General features: G+C 45.8%; 1 protein-coding gene across 2 annotated transcripts in view; it reads right to left on the bottom strand.

Moving 5' to 3' along the window:
• The window catches only part of GNAO1 (G protein subunit alpha o1), a 183,038-nt gene that overhangs the window by 38,809 nt on the left and 120,695 nt on the right, over positions 1–23,534 (bottom strand). For both annotated transcript variants that reach the window (XM_040409358.1, XM_040409357.1), the window contains exon 4: positions 4,446–4,606. In XM_040409358.1, the coding sequence (XP_040265292.1) occupies positions 4,446–4,606 (161 nt within the window). The remainder of the gene's footprint in view (positions 1–4,445; positions 4,607–23,534) is intronic.

Here is a 23,534-nt window from a genome sequence, read left to right as displayed (position 1 = left end):
AATGATGTGCAGATAAGAAAATCTTAGATCCCCCAGTGGTTGATGGCTTTTAATGGCTAACTGAAAAGGTGATGACACAATTGCAAGCTTTCGAGACCACTTAGGCCTCTTCCTCGGGCATCTTGTAAGACAGTATCTGAAGATTGACATATTTGTAAATAAATATATATATATATTTTTTATTTAGAAATATGTCAATCTTCAGATACTGTCTTACAAGATGCCCGAGGAAGAGGCCTAAGTGGTCTCGAAAGCTTGCAATTGTGTCATCACCTTTTCAGTTAGCCATTAAAAGCTATCAACCACTGGCTAACAAGGTACAAATATATATTTATTTTTTACTTTATCGTAATGTGTATGGCAGACTTTGTCGAGCCTTTTTCTATTTATGACCCATCCTCAGGATAGGTCACCAATATCATATTGGCGGGGGTCCAGCACCCCCGCCGATCAGCTGTACGGGGAGACGACGCAGTGCGCATGTGCAGTCTCCCTTCTCTCTTCCTGTGCACTGCTGTATGTCTATGGGACAGCAGCAGCAGGCAAAGAGAAGGGAGACGGCACGTGTCTCCTCGTACAGCTGATCGGCAGGGGTGCCGGACCCCCACCAATATGATATTGATGACCTATCAACCCCTTTAAGCCATAGCATTACTAGCACCATGACCTACTGGAGATGTACATCTGAGTGACTATGTGGCCTTGACTCCTGTTACTGACAGCCAGCATCCTGCTGTAATGGCTAGAATCAAAGAAAACTCTGATCCTGACCATTTAACCCCCTCAGGTGCCACTATAGTAGTTCAGTACACCACTTATGTGGATTCTCTGTATGTCTAAACAATCAATTCCACTTGGATCAGTGGAGGTCCCAATGTCAAAATTCCACCAGCACTGCTGGACCATTCAGTGGCGATGTGACTGATGGAAACAGCAGAGCAGAAAGACCATCAGCTTCTACCAATTATGCCTCATTCGCACGTCAGTGATTTCCATCAGTGATTGTGATCCAAAACCAGGTGCGGCTCTAAACACAGAACAGGAGCAGATCTTTCCCTTCTACCTCATGTCTGTGGAGGCTCCAATCCTGGTTTTGGCTCACAATCACTGACGGAAATTACCGACCAGAACACTGACTTGTGAATGGACTCTTATCCTGTAGTATTGACCCAGAGGGGAGAAATCAGGGTAAATTCCTGGATTAGGACCTACCTGCAGTACTCTCGTAACCATAACTTCTGATATTATATTTTTTAAATCTTTCAATGAATTCACCATCACAACCTCCACTGGTAGACCGTTCCTTAGTGTCACTGCTCTAAATAGAAGTAAAGAACCTCCTTCTACGCTGATGTGAGTCCTTCTTTCTTTTAGTGGAAGTAGAACACCCGGTGACGAGAGAAGAGGGTGCAGCTATTTGTTTTTCAGGAAAATGTCTTAGGCCCCTTTCACACGGGGCGAGTATTCCGCGCGGATGCGATGCGCGAGTTGAACGCATTGCACCCACACTGAATACCGACCCATTCATTTCTATGGGGCTGTTCACATGAGCGGTGATTTTCACGCATCACTTGTGCGTTGCGTGAAAATCGCAGCATGCTCCTCTTTGTGCGTTTTTCATGTAACGCAGGCCCCATATAAATGAATGGGGTTGCGTGAAAATCGCAAGCATCCGCAAGCAAGTGCGGATGTGGTGCGATTTTCACGAACGGTTGCTAGGAGACGATCGGGATGGAGACCCGATCATTATTATTTTCCCTTATAACATGGTTATAAGGGAAAATAATAGCATTCTGAATACAGAATGCATAGTAAAATAGCGCTGGAGGGGTTAAAATATATATTTTTAAAAATTTAACTCACCTTAGTCCACTTGATCGCGTAGCCCGGCATCTCCTTCTGTCTCCTTTGTTGAACAGGACCTGTGGTGAGCATTCATTACAGGAACAGGACCTGTGGTGACGTCACTCCGGTCCTCACATGATCCATCACATGATCTTTTACCATGGTGATGGATCATGTGATGACCGGAGTGACGTCACCACAGGTCCTGTTCCTGTAATGAATGCTCACCACAGGTCCTGTTCAACAAAGGAGACAGACGAGAAGCCGGCAGCGCGATCAAGTGGACGAAGTGGCGTGTCCCTTGCTGCAGCGCTGGCCAATCGCAGTGCACAGCTCATAGCCTGGCTATGAGCTGTGCGCTGCGATTGGCCAGCACTGCAGCAAGGGACACGCCTCATACAAGAAATCACTCCAGTACAACAGAGGGAGCGCAGACACCGGAGCCTATACCGGGCGAACGGAGCGGCGCCCAGACATACTAGTAAGTGCAGGGGGACCCCTGGGCGCCGCTCTGCCCACTGATATAGTTAGTTTTTAGTTTGTAGAGTAGTGAAAGGTCCTCTTTAAGGGGATAGGGTGTTGTAGAAATCACTGTTAAGGAGATGGGGTACTGGGGAGGTCACTAATAAAGGGGCGGCCACTGTGGAGGTCACTGGTAAGGGGGCTGGCTGCTGTGTAGGTCAATGTTAAGGTGGCAGGGAACAGTGGAGGTCACAGTTAAGGTGATGGTCTGCTATGGAGGTCAATGTTAAGGGGCGGGGTGCCGTAGAGGTTATTGTTTAGGGGGCGGGGTGTTGTGGAGATCACATTTTAAAGGGAACGGAGCTCTGTGGAGGTCACTGTTAAGGCGACGGGTTATTGTGGAAATCACTGTTAACGAGATGGGGTACTGTGGAGGTCGCTAATAAAGAGGCGGCCGATGTGGAGGTCACTGGTAAGGGGGCGGCATACTGTAGTTGTCACTGTTATAGTGGATACTGTCGATATCTTTTAATGACACACACAAACATTAAATGAACTAGATTAAATATACACGTGCGAAGCCTGGTCCTTTTGCTAGTGTCTGTCTGTCTGTCTATCTATCTATCTACACACACAACCTTAGCAATAAAGCCAGTGTATACTATGGGCTCTAGAAAACCATCACTCTGTCCCCTGTGTATGGCCATTACTGTCCCCTGTATGCCATCACTGTCTCCTGTGTGTCACTACTTTGTCCCCTGTATGCCCATTGTGCAAAAAATAAAATGGGCTCTAGAAAACGCTAAAATCGTAGAAGCATTTGCAGGATAATAAACCTTCCAGGGCAGGAGATGTGGACCCCCTTCCACATGTTGCTTCATACTTTTTATATTTTTGTTATGGTTTTATATACTCTTTGCTCTCCTATATCTATTATACTGACTGTATCGACACACTGACTTCCAGATAGTGACAGACACCCGCCTCCTCACAACTCACTTCTTAAAGAAGTAGGTGGCAAAAGGCAAACTGTTCCTCACCCACGACGGGAACATCCACTACTCAATATTCAATACCCTTCTACAGGCACCACTTAACCCACTCTACACCCATGCTGGCAGAGTCCACTACTCCACTGGTAGAGGGAAAGTAAAGGGGGAAGAGGGTTACTGGGTATTGGACTCCTGTTAACCCATAGCGATCTAATCATGCGCTGGTATGTGAAAGTTGTGCTGTGATTGGTTGTTTCAGGCAACAAACCGTATTTACAGACATGTTTAATAAATCAGCTCCACTAAATAAAGTTTACATGTAAAACAGCACATTTCTTAGAATTGTCCATGGAGGGAGATGAGAGGCAGGCTGAGAAGCTGTGCCTCAGCAGTTAGCACTATGGATGTCTGCTTCATCCTGCCGCTGATTGGCTTAAAGGGCTTCTGTCACCCCCCAACCCCCAATTTTCAGTTTTTTACTTATTATATTTGTTAATGTAAGCAGATTCCATATATGCCCCTCTTACCTCGGGCAGTGCAGTAATTACAGTAAAAAACGTACTTTTATTATATGTAAATTTCTTCACTACCAGCAAGTTGGGCGGACTTGCTGGTAGCCGCCCATCCGGGTGTAGGGCTGACATCATCGACGCAGGCGCACTGAGGAAGGAGCGGCCGTCCTTCTCTCAGAGCGCCTGCGCCGAATGACGACCGGTACGGCGCAGGTGCGGGATTTGAGGCTGCAGGCAGGGCCAGCGAGAGGAGGAGAGCGCTCGCTGGCCCTGTCAATCAAGTGGAGGAGGGGGCGTTTTTTCAAACAGAGGATGGGCGGCTACCAGCAAGTCCGCCCACTTTGCTGGTAGTGAAGAAATTTACATATAATAAAAGTAAGTTTTTTACTGTAATTACTGCACTGCCCGAGGTAAGAGGGGCATATATGGAATCTGCTTACATTAACAAATATAATAAGTCAAAAACTGAAAATTGGGGGTTGGGGGGGTGACAGAAGCCCTTTAAAGGGTTACAACATGTGTCCGCCCCAGCCAATTAGAAGTAGTGAGTCATTGGCAACATGGCTTGCCTTTATAGCTTTATAGATTAGTTTGATAAAGACATATTTCTCTGTAAGAAGAACAGCTCACGTACTATTTAGCGGAGTCGTTAAGTTGATATTCCCTGGATCGGTTGAAGCACTCCTGGATTCCAGAATCTGACCACAGTCTCATCATGGCCGAAAGCAGCTCAGGAGAGAAAGGTTCTGTGTCTTCCATGCGACTCACCACGTCACAGACCATCTTGGCATCAGCCTAGGACATGAAAGAAAAAAGAAAAAGAAAACCATTAAGCCACCAGTGAAGCAAAATTCAAGGACCTATCAGTAGGGGAATAAAGTATATAGCTTATATATCTAGAAGAGTGTGGGGGCAACCATCTACAGCAAGCAGCAAACAAGCTGTAACCATGACAGACCTCCAGATACTAGAACCATTATAATCGAGAAGAAGCTAAACGGCTATGTTAATATGGGCTGGAAAATATGTAATTGACCAGCAATAAACCATTATAGGTTTTTTTCCATCATTAAATTACCCTCACACAAACATGTTTGTAAGAGATACAGCCTGAAAAATGTTCATCATCTATCAAAATTCAGCTGGGAAAACTGAAGATGGAAAGTGTATGGGGATTCCACACAAGTCAGATAATTAGACCTAATTTTCCAAATGAATTGACAATGAACCGCCATATCCGGAATCTTGTAACCGTACGCCATTCAGAGATGTCATTTTGTGTCCAATAAACTCAATCTCCAGTAGAGCAGATATTCATTTTGGCATAAATCATCCTTCTTACAGGGCAGAAGGAACACGTCAGTTTTGGAGAGCAAGTCAACAATGGTCAAAGGAACTGAGTCTCCAGTGTAGGTGGACGTGGGAAAGTAACTACAGGTAATAAAAAAAATAAATAAAAAAAAAACATGTCTGAAAATAATATTCTATGGAGCTGCAATGTATTACTTAAAAGGGTTGTGCACCAGTGTGTGTGTGTGGATTTGGTTGTCTAAACACACTTGCCTGCTTTCCGGCACTGGTTCCAGTCTCCTTCTCTTCCTGGCCTTGGCTTCCTGCTTAGATTGCAGGATGTAAACTTCCATTTATTTTGAAGCCGCTGCAGCCAGTTGATGGCCGCAGTGGTGACCTGCACCCCTTGTGTCACGTGAACATTTCATATGTGACTGGCTGCAGCGGTGTGAAATCGAGGCCAGGAGGAGAACGAGCCGGTAGCCAGGTCCGGGAAGCAGGTAAGTATGCTACCTTTTACAGGTCTGCTAAAGGGAGAAGGAGGTGGCGCCAACCCCCCACCCCTGCACAGACCAATTAAAATGCCCCCAAATGTGCCCATACACATTAGATAAATGTTGGCTGAACCTACAGAGTTCAGTGGGGCCGTTTGACGATATTAGGTGTAGACTCTCCCTCGACAATCGATCTTGGTGGAGAGAAGGATCGGGCACGTTGGATCTTAACTGCCCGCTCCTTTCCTTCTTGTGGGTGATAAGCCGGTGCTGGACGTGCCTGGCAGCAGCTTTCTCCTCTCTCCCTGTTTAGCCTAGCGTGTATGTTTATGGGTGGGTCCGGAGAGATAGCCGTCAGCAGAATGAGCGTTTGACCAGCTGGCCTTTTAGATGACTGGGCCCAAAGGTGGACCACTGCTCAAATAAGTCAGCGGCAAGAATAACTATGATCGCACATTGGCATCTCAAAAAATGTTTTTTTTTAAATAATTTCAAATGGCTGCACGCACACAGACAAAAATCTGTTGATTTATACTTGATCCAATCTCAAGGTGACACATTAATACCACAAAGTATACGAAATACAGATACTCCATTATACCGCGTGTGCTGTAGTCCTCTATGTAATTAAACTGGCAAACAGTTCTCTGGGTTTTAGCTAAATTCTCACTGCGTGCTACCCTGTGGAAGAGAGAACGGTACAGCAGTAATTACCCTTCCATCACATTGCCGATTCCGCCATCTCGGCTGTGATCCTGTGACTGCCCAACTGGCTGCAGTCTCCTCCGCTGAAGTCTTGAGCGGATGTGCTCCTTCTTCCGGTTGCATGTACATTATGCAGCTGAATAGGAAGACACAGGAGCACATCCGGTCAGGACTTCAGCGGAAGAGCCAGTCGTGCAGTCATATGACATGTCACCCATGTGTCACATGACCCTTATACCAGACGCATGGGTGACACGTCAATGGTAGAGCAAGTCATTTGCTGCAGAGGCCATGTGACCCTTGTCAAACTGGATGATGATGCGGGGAGACCGCTGACTTGCGGTGCCCGAGGAGCAGCAATGGTGGGGATCAGGTCAATATGATTCCCAACATGAGTTCGGCCAAGGTAGGGGCTTTGCAGAAGAAGTCCCCATGGATGACCAATCCCTTCAAAGTCACTACCTGCTCCTTATTCTTCTGAACCCCAGGAAACTGAAACATTTTCTGAAGTAACAGAGGACGGAGCATCTTGCACATGACAGCCGCTCTACTGTTTATGCTTAGACACAACTTGTCCAGCATGATGAGGAGCTTCCACAGCCCTGCCTTGAGGTTACAAGCTGGAGAGCACATGTACCTAGGTGCCATGTCCTAGGAATATCCTTGTGGCTACTACCCTATTCTTATATTAGTTATATCCACATTGGGCACATACAATGTATATTTTCTGCCATGCAGAAAACCTGCAGCAGTTTATGGTAGCAGCAAAGTGCATGAGATATAACATCTCATCCACAAGCCACAGTAAAATTCTGTGCTTAGTCCATCGGAAATGGACACTCGGTGTGGATTTTAAAATCAATTTATGCTTTGGGTTTCCATTGTGGGCTTCACCCTTTCCATATACAGGGTCAAATCTGATACAGAATCCGCATGTAACTCATCTGATGCTTGTATGAATAACGCTGGAAGATCTTCAGGTACAGTCTTCTTCTCACTTCTAAAATACACAAACTCAGATACAAGGTGAGGAGGGTCCACCAGCTGTAGGCATCAGATACACTCTGCCATGACACCAGCCAACCATCATTTATAATCTGGGACTACTTGGCCATTAATCCACTACCTTCTAAATCAACTTGGGGCACTTGACACTAAATGAGGACAGAGACCAGAGCTCCTGTTATACAGTACAGGAGACCACTGGACAGCGACTGAAAAATGTCATCATTAGGGACCCGTCCACAATGTCTAGCTCTTTGCTTGTCCATAACGGACAACCCCAGCTGACCTCGTTTTTCACACTCTCCATCATAGGCAGGCTCCAAATGACCTAATTTTTCATGCATGTGATGGGTTGGCATCCCTAATGCCAAGCATGTCCTCAGATTACACTAAAAGTTAAAGCAGCAGATACAAATCAATCATACTGGGTCTTACACTCAGAAAACACGAATAGAAGGTAAGATATAGGAAGCCTTAGGCTTGAAAATACCGCACTATAGTAGGCAGGCATCATACAACTGATGATCAGAAGCATTCTATATCTTGCAGCGGAGAAGAGAAGCTTGAAGGACCCTACTATGATCCAGACCACAGTGTGCCATAGGATGTAGTCAAACACATAGAAAAATTACAAAAGGGAGTATGTCACCGGGAAATTCATTGGTAAACCAGGCACAATACCTTGTAGGCCTAGCTCGGCTGAATGTAATGATAGCTTTCACTTGTTTCATCCTGGAGAAAAAAATATTTTATTCTGTATACAAATGAGCACTTAAGTGCACAGAGGGCAGGGCTAAACCACTCGGTGCACTCTTGCTCCTGCCAGCCCCTCCCTCTCCTTGATTGACAGTCATCTGGTGCACAGAGTAGCTTGGACCGCCTTTGGTGCATTTAACTCGTCATTTGCACATTGATTAAAAGTACTTTTTCTCCAGAATGAAACAACGGATCGCTAAGTTAAAGGCATCATTAAATTCAGCTGAGCTAGCCTGGAAGGGCTAGCCAACGTAGGGCTCCATAGGAACATCACTATGACAGGCCTCAAAGCTTTCAGAAGACCCAAGGCTCCCACAGCAACCGAGGGGTTAAATGTCTGTGATTGGCATTATCGCCGATGACAGACATTGCCTCTGGTTGTCTGCTGTATAAAACAGTGGGCACCCTGTGATTATGGTGCCTGCTCAGCTTCTGAGCGGGCACCATCTTTAAACCCCAGACTTCCGTCGTATATATGTATGTGGGTGCCCTTAAGGGGTTAAACAGCACTTTAACACCATGCTGGAAGATTTATCATTATTCACGCCACTTTTCTGGTGTAAATGATAATGGAGATCTAGGCGCATGGACTGTTGAAAGATATACTTAATTTATGACGCGGCGTGCATCTTATCATAAATCAAGCGTATTCTCAGGTGGGCGGGCGACATTAAGACTGGCATAGAATACCCCGTTCTTGATAAATAACCCCCATACTGCCTGGTTTAACGGTGAATGTCCCCTTAAATCCATACGTTTCTGTACACATGTAATTGGAGGCACTCTATTCAGGCATCATGGGACAGACAGAACCTGCGCGGCAGCGATGCGAGTTAAAGGACTTAAGAGCGGCCCCGATTTTCAGCGCTGACATCATCATGAGCGGCTTCATTAGATCCCGGAGTCCAATTAATTGTTTGCAGACAGCACAGCTCAAATTCTTCTCTCCGCAGGGCGGATTCCATGCTGGGTCTAACCTTTAACACAAATCCCCCTCCCTGAGCACAGTGGGCATCATTTACATTTGAAATATATATCTTGCATTGGGCCTCATTTCTGGCTTCCTGCCCCCTGTGTGCCGTCACGCTGCCCCAATGTGCCCTCGCCATCTGTCTGCCAGCCTCTTCATATATGGAAGGAAGGGTCCATTAACTGAGACAACGAACTTACAACAGGGAATGTGAAGAGGTGAGGACTGCGGGAACGTGAAGAAACAACAGATTGCAGCATTCATTTCAATGGGGATGAGACCTGTTTTATGGAACCTGTGCTACCCCTTTAAGAAGGCCATCAAGCAATGACTTCCCAACAATAGCCTAATGTGGCTGTGATGCCGCTCGGATTATGCCATATAGTACACACCCTTCCTAATTACTACTGAACCGATTTCATGACGAAGAGCTAATAAAGTGATAAAAAGCTACATGTGGAGTTCACTGACCATATAAAAATGATTTCCAGGTCTTTTATACTGATGACTTATCATCTGGATGGATCATCAGTTCCTGATCGGTGGGGATCCGACACCCAGGACCCCCGCCGACCAGCTGTTCCAGAAGGCGGCAGCAGCAGGAGCACCAATGCCTTCTCAAAACAGCTGATTGGCGGGGGTCCGGTCCTGGGTGTCGGACCCCCACCGATCAGGTACTGATGACCAATCCTGAGGATAGGGTCATCAGTATAGAAAACCTGGAAACCCCTTTAATGGCTCATAGCCAAGACCAAATGTCCTACAAAGGGGGGAATTGATCAAGGCTGGTGTTCCCATAGGACAGTCTTGATCCTCAGAGCTGGAGTAAGATGCGCCTAATTTACCAAGAGGCCGATGTGAATCTCTGGCGCATAGAGTCTACGCCAGCCAGAAGCTATAATAAATCTGACAGGCGCCATCAACGAAGCCCTGCCCAGTTTCTCTCCGCTATAAAAAAGCAGTGAGAAGCTAAAAAAAAAAAAAAAATTCAGGAATTATGGAGCAAATCTAACGTGTTCCATAATTTGTGATTTTTTTACTCCAAAGTAGTGGCCCTAAAGCTCTAACAAATGTCCCCTATAGAACCTAATACCACGAGCAGTCTCTACCTACACTAATATGGCCTCCAAAAGCACACTGGCACTGAACAAGCCGGTCTGCCGGTAGGATCGCACCAGCCTATGGTACCTGCATGTGATACACAGAATCTGCCTGCACCCCTTTCTGACAACCCATTTTCTAATAGTAGATTTCCGGAACAGGATTATGGGGGGCAACTACCCTGCCGGAGCTCTTGTTAACAGCATTTAGTGTGTTGCTTTACAGCAGTCACCCTAGGCCTTAGACACAATGGACAGGAGGGGACCTCACTGATTTCTATGGAAGAGCTTTCTAGGCATGATCTGAGCAGAGATCACCTATTGTGAATGGTGGATCCTGTGTTATCTATCTAATCTATGGTATCTGATATTGCAATCCTGCATATGTGGTGGTAAGGAGATGACTGCTGAAAGGTGATCTGTAGAGACCAAGAAGTGGCGCCTATTAGGCTTAGTTTTTTAAATAGATATTGAAATAGAAAATTAAAAATAACCACCAAAAATTCTTCAACAATATTTTAGTTTTCGGTTGACACTTGTTCAGCATTAGAAGCTGCTCCAGTCTTGTGCATGGGAAGTCTCTGGTATTACAGTATAGCCTCAATAACGTGAATGAGGCTGAGCTGCAGTACCAGACACATACTGCGGCTAATGGTGGTGCCCTCTTTTCTAATAAGCTGCTGGGCAAGTGTAGTATTACATGGAGACCATTCAGACAACTAGCCATTGATATACTGGATAAGGCCTGTATTACACCAACAGATTATCTGACCAATCATTGGTCAGATGGCCGATTACACACCAACTATTGGTCTGATTGGACAGATATTGGTCAGATAACCTGTTGGTGTGATATGGGCCTAACACAAGGATCACTCAAGTCCACCAAGACGGGAGCCGCACATTTTCTCTCCATTTTGATTCATAGAGATTGGTCCCAAGTTAGGATGAGTGAAGTGATTCCACCCGTGGGAAGTTGGGATGAATTTCCCAAAAGGTCTGGATGCCAACCCAAATTCGTGATTCGTTTTGGGCGAATCAGAGCCAGCAACTGGGGCATATTTGATTCAGGTTAAATTATTTCAGCACAAATCAAACTTTTTCAAAAATTCAACAAAATCGGACCTGAAACTAAATATGCTCATCTCTGGAGAGCCCTTTCTGATGTTCATACTGTATGTCCTAATAGGACATATAAACTGGGGGTGCCTTTAAGAGACAATCCCTTTAATAAGTCTTCCAGTGAGATCAGCACTGTTTTTCATCTGTCATGCGAAACGAAAACGGTGATGATTTGAAACACAAACCATATAAGAAAGTGTCCTAACTTTCCATTATACAATATGTCTTATGGATATAAAAGGGGAGAACCCCTTTATTGTGATGGTCGTCGCTGGGACCAGTCCAAGTAGTGGTATGGAGCTCTGCCATAGGGTAGCATCTGTGCTGCTTATCTGGGCTGTGGCCGTCATCTATATCCAGGCGACCTGGAAGAACAGTTAACCGTTTGTCCACTAGAGGCAGCGTTGGCCCTGTTTTCTCAGTCGAGCTCTGCCCTATTTTAACATGTAAATGCTACAGAATCAGAGGTCGCTAACAACTCTTACACTGTCAATTACATGTAGACGGCACTTGGCCACATTTTGGAAAGACGTCTCTGTTGGAATTCCTGGGCGTAGCAGAAAATGATATTTAGATAATTGGTTCTAGGACTATGGGTTTTTACGGCTGCTCTCACGGATCTACTGTGCACACGTTACAAGGGGCTGAATGCCGGGCCCCTCTGTCTTCATCACCAGAAAGCACTCGGGTGCAGACTCAAGAGAAGCTCCATTAATGAGCTTCGTCACCATGGCAACGTTTCTATTTCATCTCCCTGCCGCCCAAACCCAGCGGAAGATATGTGTGAAAAATGAATAGGAAAGGGAGGCAGAAGGAGGAATGATGCTCGGAGAGACGGCATCCGAAGAAAGCCACAAGAAGGGTGTGTTCCAGCAACACCATATCTGCAGCGGATAGCAAGGTTTCTTCACATTACCCCACTAGATTATTTAAAGGAGGGGTGCGCTCACTTGGCTGCTTCCGTATCTCCCACCGGTTTTAATGGAGTGACCTCTCATGCATGGCCACCTCTGCAACAATCTCAGGACTATAAGGATCACCCCCTCCCAAACCAATCAATACGACAGAGGTCTGGGATTGGAAAACCCTTTTATGTCTAATTCTCAAGAACGCAATCTACGCCCCATAGGAGTAAATTGTGGTGTTCACAGACCCTCAGGGCGTCCTCTACTTTGTCCCACGTCTCAGAGAACATGGGCTTCGATACCTTAGAAGAAAACTGTCTCCGGTGGTCACCAGGTCCGTGCCCAATGTGGACATATGGACCTATCTGGCCTTTTAAAATTCTTCCATGTGTTGCTATGGCAACACAGCCGATTTTTAATGCAGACATCTGAAATAGGCCTTGAGTGCATTTACAGTTCGAGAGGAGGTTCTAAGAAGATTGCTCTTTTTCTAAAGGTGACGATACACAATTTCAGTTGGGCTAACCACTAGTGTTGAGCGAACTTCTGTTTTAAGTTCGGCGTCTAAAGTTCGGCTTCCGGTTAGCGGAGAATCCCGATATGGATTCCGAATTCCGTTGTGGTCCGTGGTAGCGGAATCAATAATCGGCCATTATTGATTCCGCTACCACGGACCACAACGGAATTCGGAATCCATATCGGGATTCTCCGCTAACCGGAAGCCGAACTTTAGACGCCAAACTTAAAACAGAAGTTCGCTCAACACTACTAACCACCCAATTACTGTGTATGTGGGTGTCCCGACTATCCCCTGACAGCAGATGTAGGGACAAAGGATTGGGCAGTTAGATTTCAACATGTTCGATCATTTTGTACCCCAGAGAGAAAAGACGTCTCCAGAGGTGCCTGGCATCTACTTATTCCATTCTCCTTACATACACGCTCTACAAAACCTAGTGTACGTGTGTATGGGAGGGAGGGAGGGATAGGGTCGGCCAAAAGCTTGTCTCGTGTATAGCCAACCCTATGAGAGAGGCTACCAGGATGAAATACATAAATACATGCAGAATTGTGAGGTACATATGAATGAACCCTTTTAAGAACCTAGGTTTATTCTAAAATTATTTAAAACAATACAGCACCATGTTATATTTTTTAAAGCACATGGAGCTCATACTAGCCTCATCATGGATCCATGGTTAGAACCGTATTCTGTCTCCCCAGAACTAATGACGATGGCCTTACTTATACGTTAAAGGTGACAACCATATTTTGTCTCCATGGAGCACCTGATGATGGCCTTACTTATGGCGCCACAATCACAATTGTATTGTCTCCCTGGAGCTCCTGATGGTCTTAGTTATGGGTCCAAGCTCATAACCATATTCAATCTCCCTGGAGCTCATGATGATGGCCTTACTTGTGGATCCATGGTCACAACTATATTCTGTCTCCCTTCTGCTGGGATCTATTCTCATTTTTGGCAAAAAGTTTACCGATGGATGTGTACATGGGCTGAATATACAGCCCTAAAAGTAAAGCCACCAGTAACTATCGGTCCTTATAGCACTCTTCTATCACCCAGCTCTTATAGGCTTCCGTAATAGCAAATTCACCTGGGTTTGCCGCACTAGGGTGGTAAGAATGCAACACAAAATTTATCACTCAGGAACCTAGAAGAGTTGGATGACAACCCTGCGTGAGCAGTCATGGCAGCCATATTGGCTGACAACCAGCTTTTCCAGATATAACGTGGTCATGGAAATGCTATGAATTTCACAGAGGCAGAGAACTCAGTGGCTTAAAGGGGTTTGCCGGTTAAAACAGATTTTTTTTTTTTAACATGTTCCTGCCCCACGGCCCCTGAAACAGTAGATTCATACCTAACCTGCGCCACGCTGCCTCCATCTTCTGGTCTTGGCACTGTTTACATCCGGCTGGCTACGGGCAAGGTCACATGCACCGCTCCAGCCAATGACTGGCTTTAGAGGTGACGCGCTGCTTGTGGCCACATCATCGCTGGAGCCAGTCATTGGCTGGAGCGGTGCATGTGACCTTGCCCGTAGCCAGCCGGATGTAAACAGTGCCGGGACGGGTAGGCGGAGGCAGAGCGGAGGACATGAGAGGCATGGAGCAGGTAAGTATGAATCTTCTGTTTCAGGGGTCATTCTGCAGGAACTTGTTAAATAACAATTTTTACCAGAAAAAACCTTTAAAGAGAACCTGTCACCATGGAAATGCTGAATAATCTGCAAGCAGTAATTTATAGAGCAGGAAGAGCTGAGCAGATTTATGTATAGTTTTATGGGAAAAGATTCAGTAAAACTTGTGTTATATTCATCTAAATTCCTGCTTATTCTGGGCTTTGAAGTCCAGGAGGCGTCCTATAAGTGATTGACAGCTATATCTGTATACACAGTCATAGGGGAAGTTTTACAGATTTTTTTTTCCCCCCATAAAACCATATATCAGTCTGCTCAGCTCCTCCTGCTCTCTAACATGCTGCCTTGAGCTCACACACCATGTTCAATGTGACAGGTTCCCTTTAAAAAGGTAGGAAATTCTCTGTAATATAAAAATGGAAAGGCCAGGTTCTGCAACCCTGAAGGCAGCAATTTATCATCGACCTGAAATGGAGGCCTTGAATGAAAACATAAAGGCGAGAAGTCTGCTTTTTGAAGCTCGGCCTGCTTCCGCAGAAGCTCGTCACTACGCATTTGCTCAGTTGGCTGGAGACTGAAGGCAACGCTGCACCTGATGACTTGGTTTCATTATTTTTCCATCAGAAAGAAGAGACAGTGATGAACATGGATGGTCTATGCTACAAGATATGCATGGGTGAAGAAGCGGGGGGTGGGGGGCAGGTGTACCTAAGGACTAATATCTGGAACTAAGAACTGCCCTGTGGTCGGGGCAGCGTGGGCACCAGGCTATGTATATCACCTTACCACATACTGAATTTCCCATTTACTGTACTTGCGGGTGCAGAGCTAAAAGACAAAATGGGACAGAGATGAGCAGAGTATCCTTGACTGGGATAAGATGGAGAAGAGGAGCAATGAAAAACCGTCACAAAATGACTTACCACAGGTTGCAGCACACACCCTCCTCACCACCACATAACCGGTTTCTTAGCCACTGGATTTTTCATTTGGACTCACCGCCAGAATGACACCCAGAACCACCCAAGTCCTTCTACAGAATACATAGCAATATACTAAACCTATAAACCTCCTCAAGATAAGATAGCAAAGGGGAGGGAATGACAGCTAGTGACGGGATGGTTTGCTGGCTGGCATTAAACAGGATGCACCCCCTTTGTCTAAACAAGTGACCCCCTTTAGAGTTGATGTGACATGGGCGCCCTAGTGGAGTGAGGCATATCCTGTACAACTGAACAAGGATGTTGTCAGGATGCATACTTGGCAGCGGAGTGAGAATCTTGCACTAGCCGAGAGGCCCCAGGAGAGGACATTCAGTACGCTGGCAGATGAATGGCTGCCCTGTTTGACGGGCACATAGTAATGCTTTGTGAATGGCACACTGGTTACTAATGCAAAGTTTACACATCACCAAGTAAAAGTCTACTTTTCAGCACCTTCTCTTACCATTTCCAAGCCTCCAGCACATGGTGCGGCACAGAATTGGCTTCGGAAGTTGAAATGCAGACAAATAAGGCGACTTTCACACCTGCGTTTAGGTGCGGACCCTTCTGGTGTCTGCACAGACGGATCCGCACCTATAATGCAAACGTTGGTATCTGTTCAGTACGGATCCGTCTGCATTACTCAGTCTAAGTGTAAGTCAAACAGATCCGTACTGACTTACATTGAAAGTCAATAGGGGACGGATCCGTTTACAATTGCACCAATATTGTGTCAATGTAAACTGATCCCTCCCCATTGACTTACATTGTAAGTCAGGACGGATCCGTTTGGCTCCGCATCGCCAGGCGGACACTAAAACGCTTCAAGCAGCGTTCTGGTGTCCGTCTCCTCCAGAGTGGAATGGAGGCTGAACGGAGCCATACTGATGCATTCTGAGCGGATCCGCATCCATTCAGAATGCATTGGGGCTAAACCGATCCGTTTGGGGCCACTTGTGAGAGCCCTGAAACGGATCTCACAGTCGGACCCAGAAACGGCAGTGTGAAAGTAGCCAAAGCACTGTGTGCGCGCGCTGTGACACCATGTGGTGCTACTGATATTGCAGAGCGGTCACATTTACCTGGATGAGCTGCAATACCAGAGACAAACTCTGGACACTAGTGGAGCTGTTTGTGGGGATGGGAAGGGGGGGGGGGGGATTTTGGCAATAGTTTTTCTAACTCTTCATACCCCTTTTAGGCCATGTTTACATCATGTTTGTGACATCCGTTTCTGCAGCTCCCGACGTACATGCTAAACATTTCCATAGGGTTACAGAGGCCAAAAGAGTCAGTATACCACCAGAAATTATTACAATAAAACCGTATCCGTGACAGATGCCACTGTATGACATTTATCAGTCATCCATTGTATGTACGTTGGCTATAAACGTTATGTGAATATGGCCTTAAAGGAGTTGTTCACCCCAGGGACCTTGTCCACAGTGCGGCCGGACCTGCGATGGTAATCATACTTACCTGATACCCATCACCGGGTTCCTGCTCCATCATTGTCCAGCCGGCTCCGCAGATTCCGGGTTTCCCCGCTGGCTGCAGCAGTGACGTGTCACCCATGTGTCACGTGAGCCAGTGACATGACACATGGGTGACACGTGACTGCTGTGGCCAATCATTGGCTGCAGCGGTCAAATGACCCAAGTCAATCCATGACCTAGGACCTGCAGCAACCGCGATGGAGCCGTAACCCAGTGGCATGTAATTATGATTACCACTGTGGATCCAGCTACGCTAGGGGGTCTGTAGAAAAGGTCCCCAAGTGAACAACCCATTTAAAGGAATTGACCACTCCTTTTATATTGAAAGCTGTTTGGAAGCAGCTCCGGTATTGGACCTACACAGCTCCGTCCAATGTGTAGCAGACATGGCTGGTTACTGCAGCGCTGCCCCCACAAACGGGAAGGCTGCAGTAACCAGCTCCGTCCACTACACAATGGATGGAGCTGTGTAAGTCCAATACTGGAGCTGCTTCAGAGCAACTGATCATCAGGGGTGCAGGGTGTCGGACCCATGGCAATCACAAACTGATCACCTATCCTGAGGATAGGCCCTCACTATTGAAGGAGTGGAAAACCCCTAGTAGACGACACCTGGTACACCTGTCTGTTTTATGACAACATGCACACTGCAGCTCATAGACAAACTACAGGCTGCCATCAACTGCAGCAGGAAAGACAATTCTGCAGTGCAGGGAGCAAGTCCAAAAATAAGGAGTTGTCATTTGTTCAATCCTCCAATACGTTCTTCACAATGGTTCCGCAGTTTTAGAACATCTCCCTACATAAAAAACGACTGAAATCACCTAGTAAATGGAAAATGCTGACGTGTCGATGTTCTCGCCAAGAGTTTTAAACTAGATAATTAAACTATCTGCCAATGACGGGTACATTTCACAAGTCTCGACATAATATATTACAATGTGTAAGTAATGCAGAGATTTGTTTAGGCGGCACTTCTGTTCTGTGTGTGCAGCAGTGTTTGGTAATTGATCTCGGAGCAGTAGAGTCATCCCTTAAGGTTCGGACCTCGTGTGCCAATCAAACCTTTATTTGAAAGAGTCAGTGAAAACCTCGAGTCTCGGAGCCTCTCCTTCAGTCACTTCAAGGACAGAGAGTAACCCTTTCTGCAGTATGCCCGGCAGCGGATGCTACAATGCACATAGGCCATATGTCTTTGTAATTCTCTCTGTGGAATTTTTTGGGGGGTCATTTATGATTAGATATACTCCACTTTTTGGCATATATCCGTTGCAGATTTGGTTGCCACATACGCTAGTTCTATTTAAAGGGAAAAAAAAGGGGGGGGGGGGACGTGGGCAGGAGCCTGCCTTATTTATCATTTTCTAATTACCTAAATCTACGCCAGCAAGGGCGCCTAAGTTATGTAGACGCCAGCGCAGGGTTATTAAGACTGGCATCTAAAACAATGTTTTCGGTCTAAAAGTCTACAACATGTAAATTAAAATGAAGATAATTAAAGTATATTGATCTAAACCATATACAGTATAATCCTTCTTCCTGTATACCGGAACTTAAAGGACATCTGTCAGCAGATCTGTCCCTATGACACTGGTTGACCTGTTCCATGTGCGCTTGGCAGCTGACGGCATCTGTGTTGGTCCCATGTTCAAATGTGTCCGCATTGCTGAGAAGCTGAGAAAAATGATGGTTTAATATATGCAAATGAGCCTCTAGGAGCAATGGGGGCGTTGCCATTACACCTAGAGGCTCTGCTCTCTCTGCAACTGCTGCGTCCTCTGCACTCTGACAGGGCCAGGTGTGATGACGTTTTCACTGTCTCGCCCTGTCAAAGTACAGAAAACATGACAGTTGCAGAGATAGTCTCTAGGTGTAATGGTGACGCCCCCGTTGCTCCTAGAGCCTCATCTGCATATATTAAAACATTTTTCTCAGCAATGCGGGCACATATGAACATGGGACCAACACAGATGTCTTTAGCTGCCAAGTGCCCATGTAACAGGTCAGCCAGTGTCAGCCATAGGTACAAATCTGCTAAAAACCAGCAGCAACTTGGGGTACTACAAGTCCATAAAAAAGGGACCACCAGCTGGGCATTCTCCATTGCCATGGAAAGTATTCTCTTCTCCGTGGGCAACCCAACCGTAGTAATCAAGGAGTGAGCGATTACACACAAAAGCTGAATCTTTATGATTCGGGCTGTTCTCATGCTCATATCTAGGAGGATCTGGAATTAGGTAGTATGCAGGGTCCTGACAAGGTCTACAAACCTGGAAAGGAGGGAACCGCAGTGGTCACTAGTGCAATTAGCCAACAAAGAATGTGTCTGATCAGGCATCAAAATCCATTGTGACTCCTTGACTTTGGAGAACCGTAGTAGTCAACGCAAAAAAATAAAAATAAAAAAAATAAAATCACTGGTGACCCCTTGCTCTCCTCATGTAGGAGGAACAGATAAAGCATCTCTCTGGTAGAAGCCCACCAAATAGCACCATAAATTCACATATGGTGTCATTTCACACCACGGACAAGTCCACCACAAATATTTGCATGATGCGGACTTCTGTGGCCTTGCTGTGGATCTCATACTCTGTGTATCCGCGATAAAATCCGCTTTGATGTATTTAGATTTTGTGGTAAATTTGTCCCTGGGATGAAATTATGCCACCAGGGAGTGTTCACCTCAGTGATGGAGGCTCCGCAGACTCCTTCAAAAAAGTCGGACAGACTAGGGCAGCGTGTTACACTATTTTGTCTAGAAAAATGATGGACGCCATGAAAGAAACCTGATGGACCCTAGTAAAGTCATTGGAGTCTACTGGGGCTTCTGTCAATTTCGTTATTCTATTCAACCGAGGGTACGGCAACAGTCAGTTTCCTGATGCAGTTCTGGAAGCTAAAACCAAGAGTGAATAAAAAAAAAAGTGAAGTGGTATCTTTCCTTTATACTTTCTCTCCTTTTATGATCCACTCTGATTTAGGTTTCCAAAACTACATCAGGAAACCTGACTGTGTACCCTAGCAGCGCAGAACGGAAATTATTAGCACAGATGTGAATGAGGCTTAAAGGCTATGGACACCTTGTTAGGATTACATTTTACTCATTTTGTGCTAATATAAATATATATATATATATTTTTTTTTTTAAAGGTCTTAAATATTCAGCCATTTCTGAGTGCGGGGGGTTAAAAATCAGTCTACTTGCAAGCTGTCACTTTGTTTACTTTGAATCCCATCATCTGATAGCTCACGTATTAGGCTACTTTCACACTAGCGTTTTAGTTTTCCGGTATTGAGATCCGTCATAGGGTCTCAATACCAGAAAAAAACTCTTCAGTTTTGTCCCCATTCATTGTCAATCGGGACAAAACTGAACTGAACAGAGCGGAATGCTCCAAAATGCGTTCCGTTTAGTTGCGTTCCCAGACCGGAGAGCAAACCGTGACATGTTGTAGTTTGCTTTCCGTCCTGGGATGAGGAGCAAGACGGATCCGGCATGACCCCCAATGCAAGTCAATGGAGTCCATGACGGATCCGTCTTGGCCATGTTAAAGATAATACAATCGGATCCGTTCATAACGGATGCAGACGGTTGTATTATCAGTAACGGAAGCGTTTTTGCTGAACCCTTCCGGATCCTGCAGAAACGCTAGTGTGAAAGTAGCCCAACTCTTATCTCTGATCTCCTGACCTCATAAACACTCATTATAGCTCAATCATCAAACTGATAACAATATGACTTAAGTGTTTATCAGGCCAGAAGATCAGAGATAAAAGTTCTACATGAAACTTCAGATGATGGGATTCAAAGAAAACAAAGTGACAGCTTGCAAGTAGACTGATTTTTAACCCCAGAAACGGCTGAACATTTTTATTAAAGAACTGACAATTATTTTCACCCCAAAATGCGTACAATGCAATCATAAAAAAAAGTTCCCCTGAAGGTATCCATAGCCTTTAAGGCATGAAGATTTTTTTGGTGGCTTTGTCTGTGGCATAACATGTGAACCTGTCTTGGAGACTGAGGTTGGGGCAAACTAAAGACATAGATCATTTCTGTTTTTCCTTATTGTGTGCAGCGAGGTTCTGCCATATCCCAGACCTTCTCTGGACAGCTTACACTTGTGACGAAAAGCAAGGAGGACACAATTCTACGTAAAACAGCGAGAAAGGAATGTCATGCAGACGTAGGATCTAGGAATGAGGCCTGAAGACTTGCATCCACATGCCATCACTGGATAAGGCTGCTATTCTGAGTTAAACCCACGGGAGCCAGCGTAAGGACAGTCAGTTGCTAGGGAACTAGAAGAAGAATTAAAATCACATCATACGACGTCACTTATGCTGGAACAGAGACCTGTGAGTGCAGCAGTTTTGGGGACTGGAGTCAGAGACAATAATATAAATAATGAGAGGCGATTGTACAACCTCTGGGAGCAGAGAGGACTAGGACTGATGCATGAGAAATGCAACGTTAGCTCATCCCGGCCCTCCTGGACGGACAGACAACCATCTAGGAGCACAGAATGAATGCCGGGAGGAGGATCAGGACATGCTTGAGGACTAGGAGTGACAGATAGTGACCGCAATATAGAATATATTGGCTGCAGTCGGTGTAATGGAAACAAATACGTTACTCATTACTTTATGGGCACGTCTGCCAATAAGCGCCATCTGCTTGTAGACTTTAAGTGTGAGTTCAGACGTGGCGGATTCCAAACTGTAAATTATGCTATAATACAAGTGGGTGGGGTTTTGAAAAAGCTATCCACATGGAGCGGAAAAACAATCATGCAGAAAAACAAGCATCAAATCTGCAGCATGTGAATACGCATCACAAGCCCCTGCACGCAAGGCCCCATGCACACGACCACTTCTGGTTTGCAGTCCACCGTAAATTCCGGATCTGCAAAACACGGATACCAGCCTTGTGCACCCAGCCTTTTCCCCTTCCGCTGGTCAAGCACTATGTTACAAAAATGGCAGGGTTGCCAAATGGGCATATGGATGCAGGCAACGCATGGTGTGCTGTCTGCATCTTTTGCAGCCCAACTGAAATGAATGGGTCTGCATCCGATCTGCAAAAAATGTGGATCGGATGTGGACCAATAATACAGTCGTGTGCATGAGGCCTAACACAAAGTTAAAGGGTTTATACAATACCCCACGCCACGCCGATGAAAATATCCGGTGTTGTGGGGGAAGGGGAGCAGCCAATGGCAGGCGGGGATGGGGACGAGCCTCCCTAGTGTCACCCGCGATGCTAGGGAGTCTCTCCCTGTCCGACATGGACTGCTCCCCCCCCCCCGACACTGGAGGCGCATGGGGAGAAGCAGCAGTGGCGGTTCGGGGACCGGGAGCAACAGGGGGAGCCAGGTAAGTATATTCCCTGTGAGGGGTTCTGGCATATTGGGGGGGGGGGAGGAGAGGGGGCAGTTTATAGTATTGAATAACCCCTTTAAACCCTTTAGGCTACCGACACACGGAGGCAAGTTTACAAACAGATTTTTCATGCAGATTTCTCTGCATTTCCGCACCAAAGTTTGTGCGGGCGAATTTGTGCCAATCTTATCCTTTGCATTGCAAAGCAGGAAATCCACAGAAAATAACTGCAAAAACAAGTGGCAGGCTGTGGATTTCCAAATCTGCACGGAAAAAAATCTGCAAAATGTACACAAGATTTCACAAGTATCATACACTTTGCTGGGACTGTATTACTATGCATTTTTTCCGGATTCACGTAATCCGCAACATGTGCAGTTAGCCTTAGGGTATGGCTACATGTGACGGATACCCTACAAATTTGGCGCAGTGGAATTGTGTGCAGAAAATCCGCTGTTTTACCAGTGGCAGGATGAGATTTTTTAAAAACGTCCAAAACAAAATGTACACAAATCAGAGGGTAAAATCCGAGGCAATTCATGCAGATTTTGCCACGGATGAGGCTAGTGCAACACTGTCGCAGCCAGTATCGTAGTGCAGCAGTGATCCCATTAATTTCTATGGGATCACCTCTGCTCTGCGATCCTGGCCGCGAACCAGTGTCGCCTTGTAGCAGATTTTCCTCACCAAAATAGGTCTTGCGTGGACGGTCACTTAGGGATCCAAGAAAAGTACAGTCGGCTGCCATCCAAACCTCATGACATTAACCATCAAGGTGCCTGATGGGCAATCATTTATGATTCTCATCAAATACTCCAAGGAGGTCCTTCATGTCTACAGGTATAATGAGTTGCGAATTCTTCTTCTCTGGTAGACATCTGCACCATCAAATCTAAAAGACAACATAAGGCCAGGTGACCCTTTTCCATTATGATGAGTCCTTGACATGGCGTTCATTCTCATGCATGGATAAGCAAAGCTCAAGGAAGTGCTCTTGGTATCCAGCATAGAAGGAAATGGCTAATCCAACCCATCTACAAGCCACAGTGGCACAGTAAAGAACAGGGTGGCACCGTGGCGCCCCATTGCACTTTGAGTTTTGCTCCCCTCGATTGAGAAAAGAACAGATGGGATAAGCAGAATGTGATTCATGTCAAACTAACGAGGAGCAGTTGGGTGACAAAATTTAGAGTGCAAGCTCCACTGGGGTAGGCGATGATGTGAGTGATGTATTCTTTGCGAAAAGCTGCATCGCATGTTGGCGCTAAATAAAAAACAGATAATAACCATAATTAGCCGTTCCTCCAACGTCCTCACTCTGGCATGCCAATCACGTATGCTAATTACAAGCAA

Source organism: Bufo bufo, chromosome 10 (genome assembly GCF_905171765.1).
Source record: "Bufo bufo chromosome 10, aBufBuf1.1, whole genome shotgun sequence".
Lineage (NCBI taxonomy): Eukaryota > Metazoa > Chordata > Amphibia > Anura > Bufonidae > Bufo > Bufo bufo.
The sequence above is the reverse complement of the archived record's forward strand: the minus strand, read 5'-3'. Positions and strand labels throughout refer to the sequence as shown.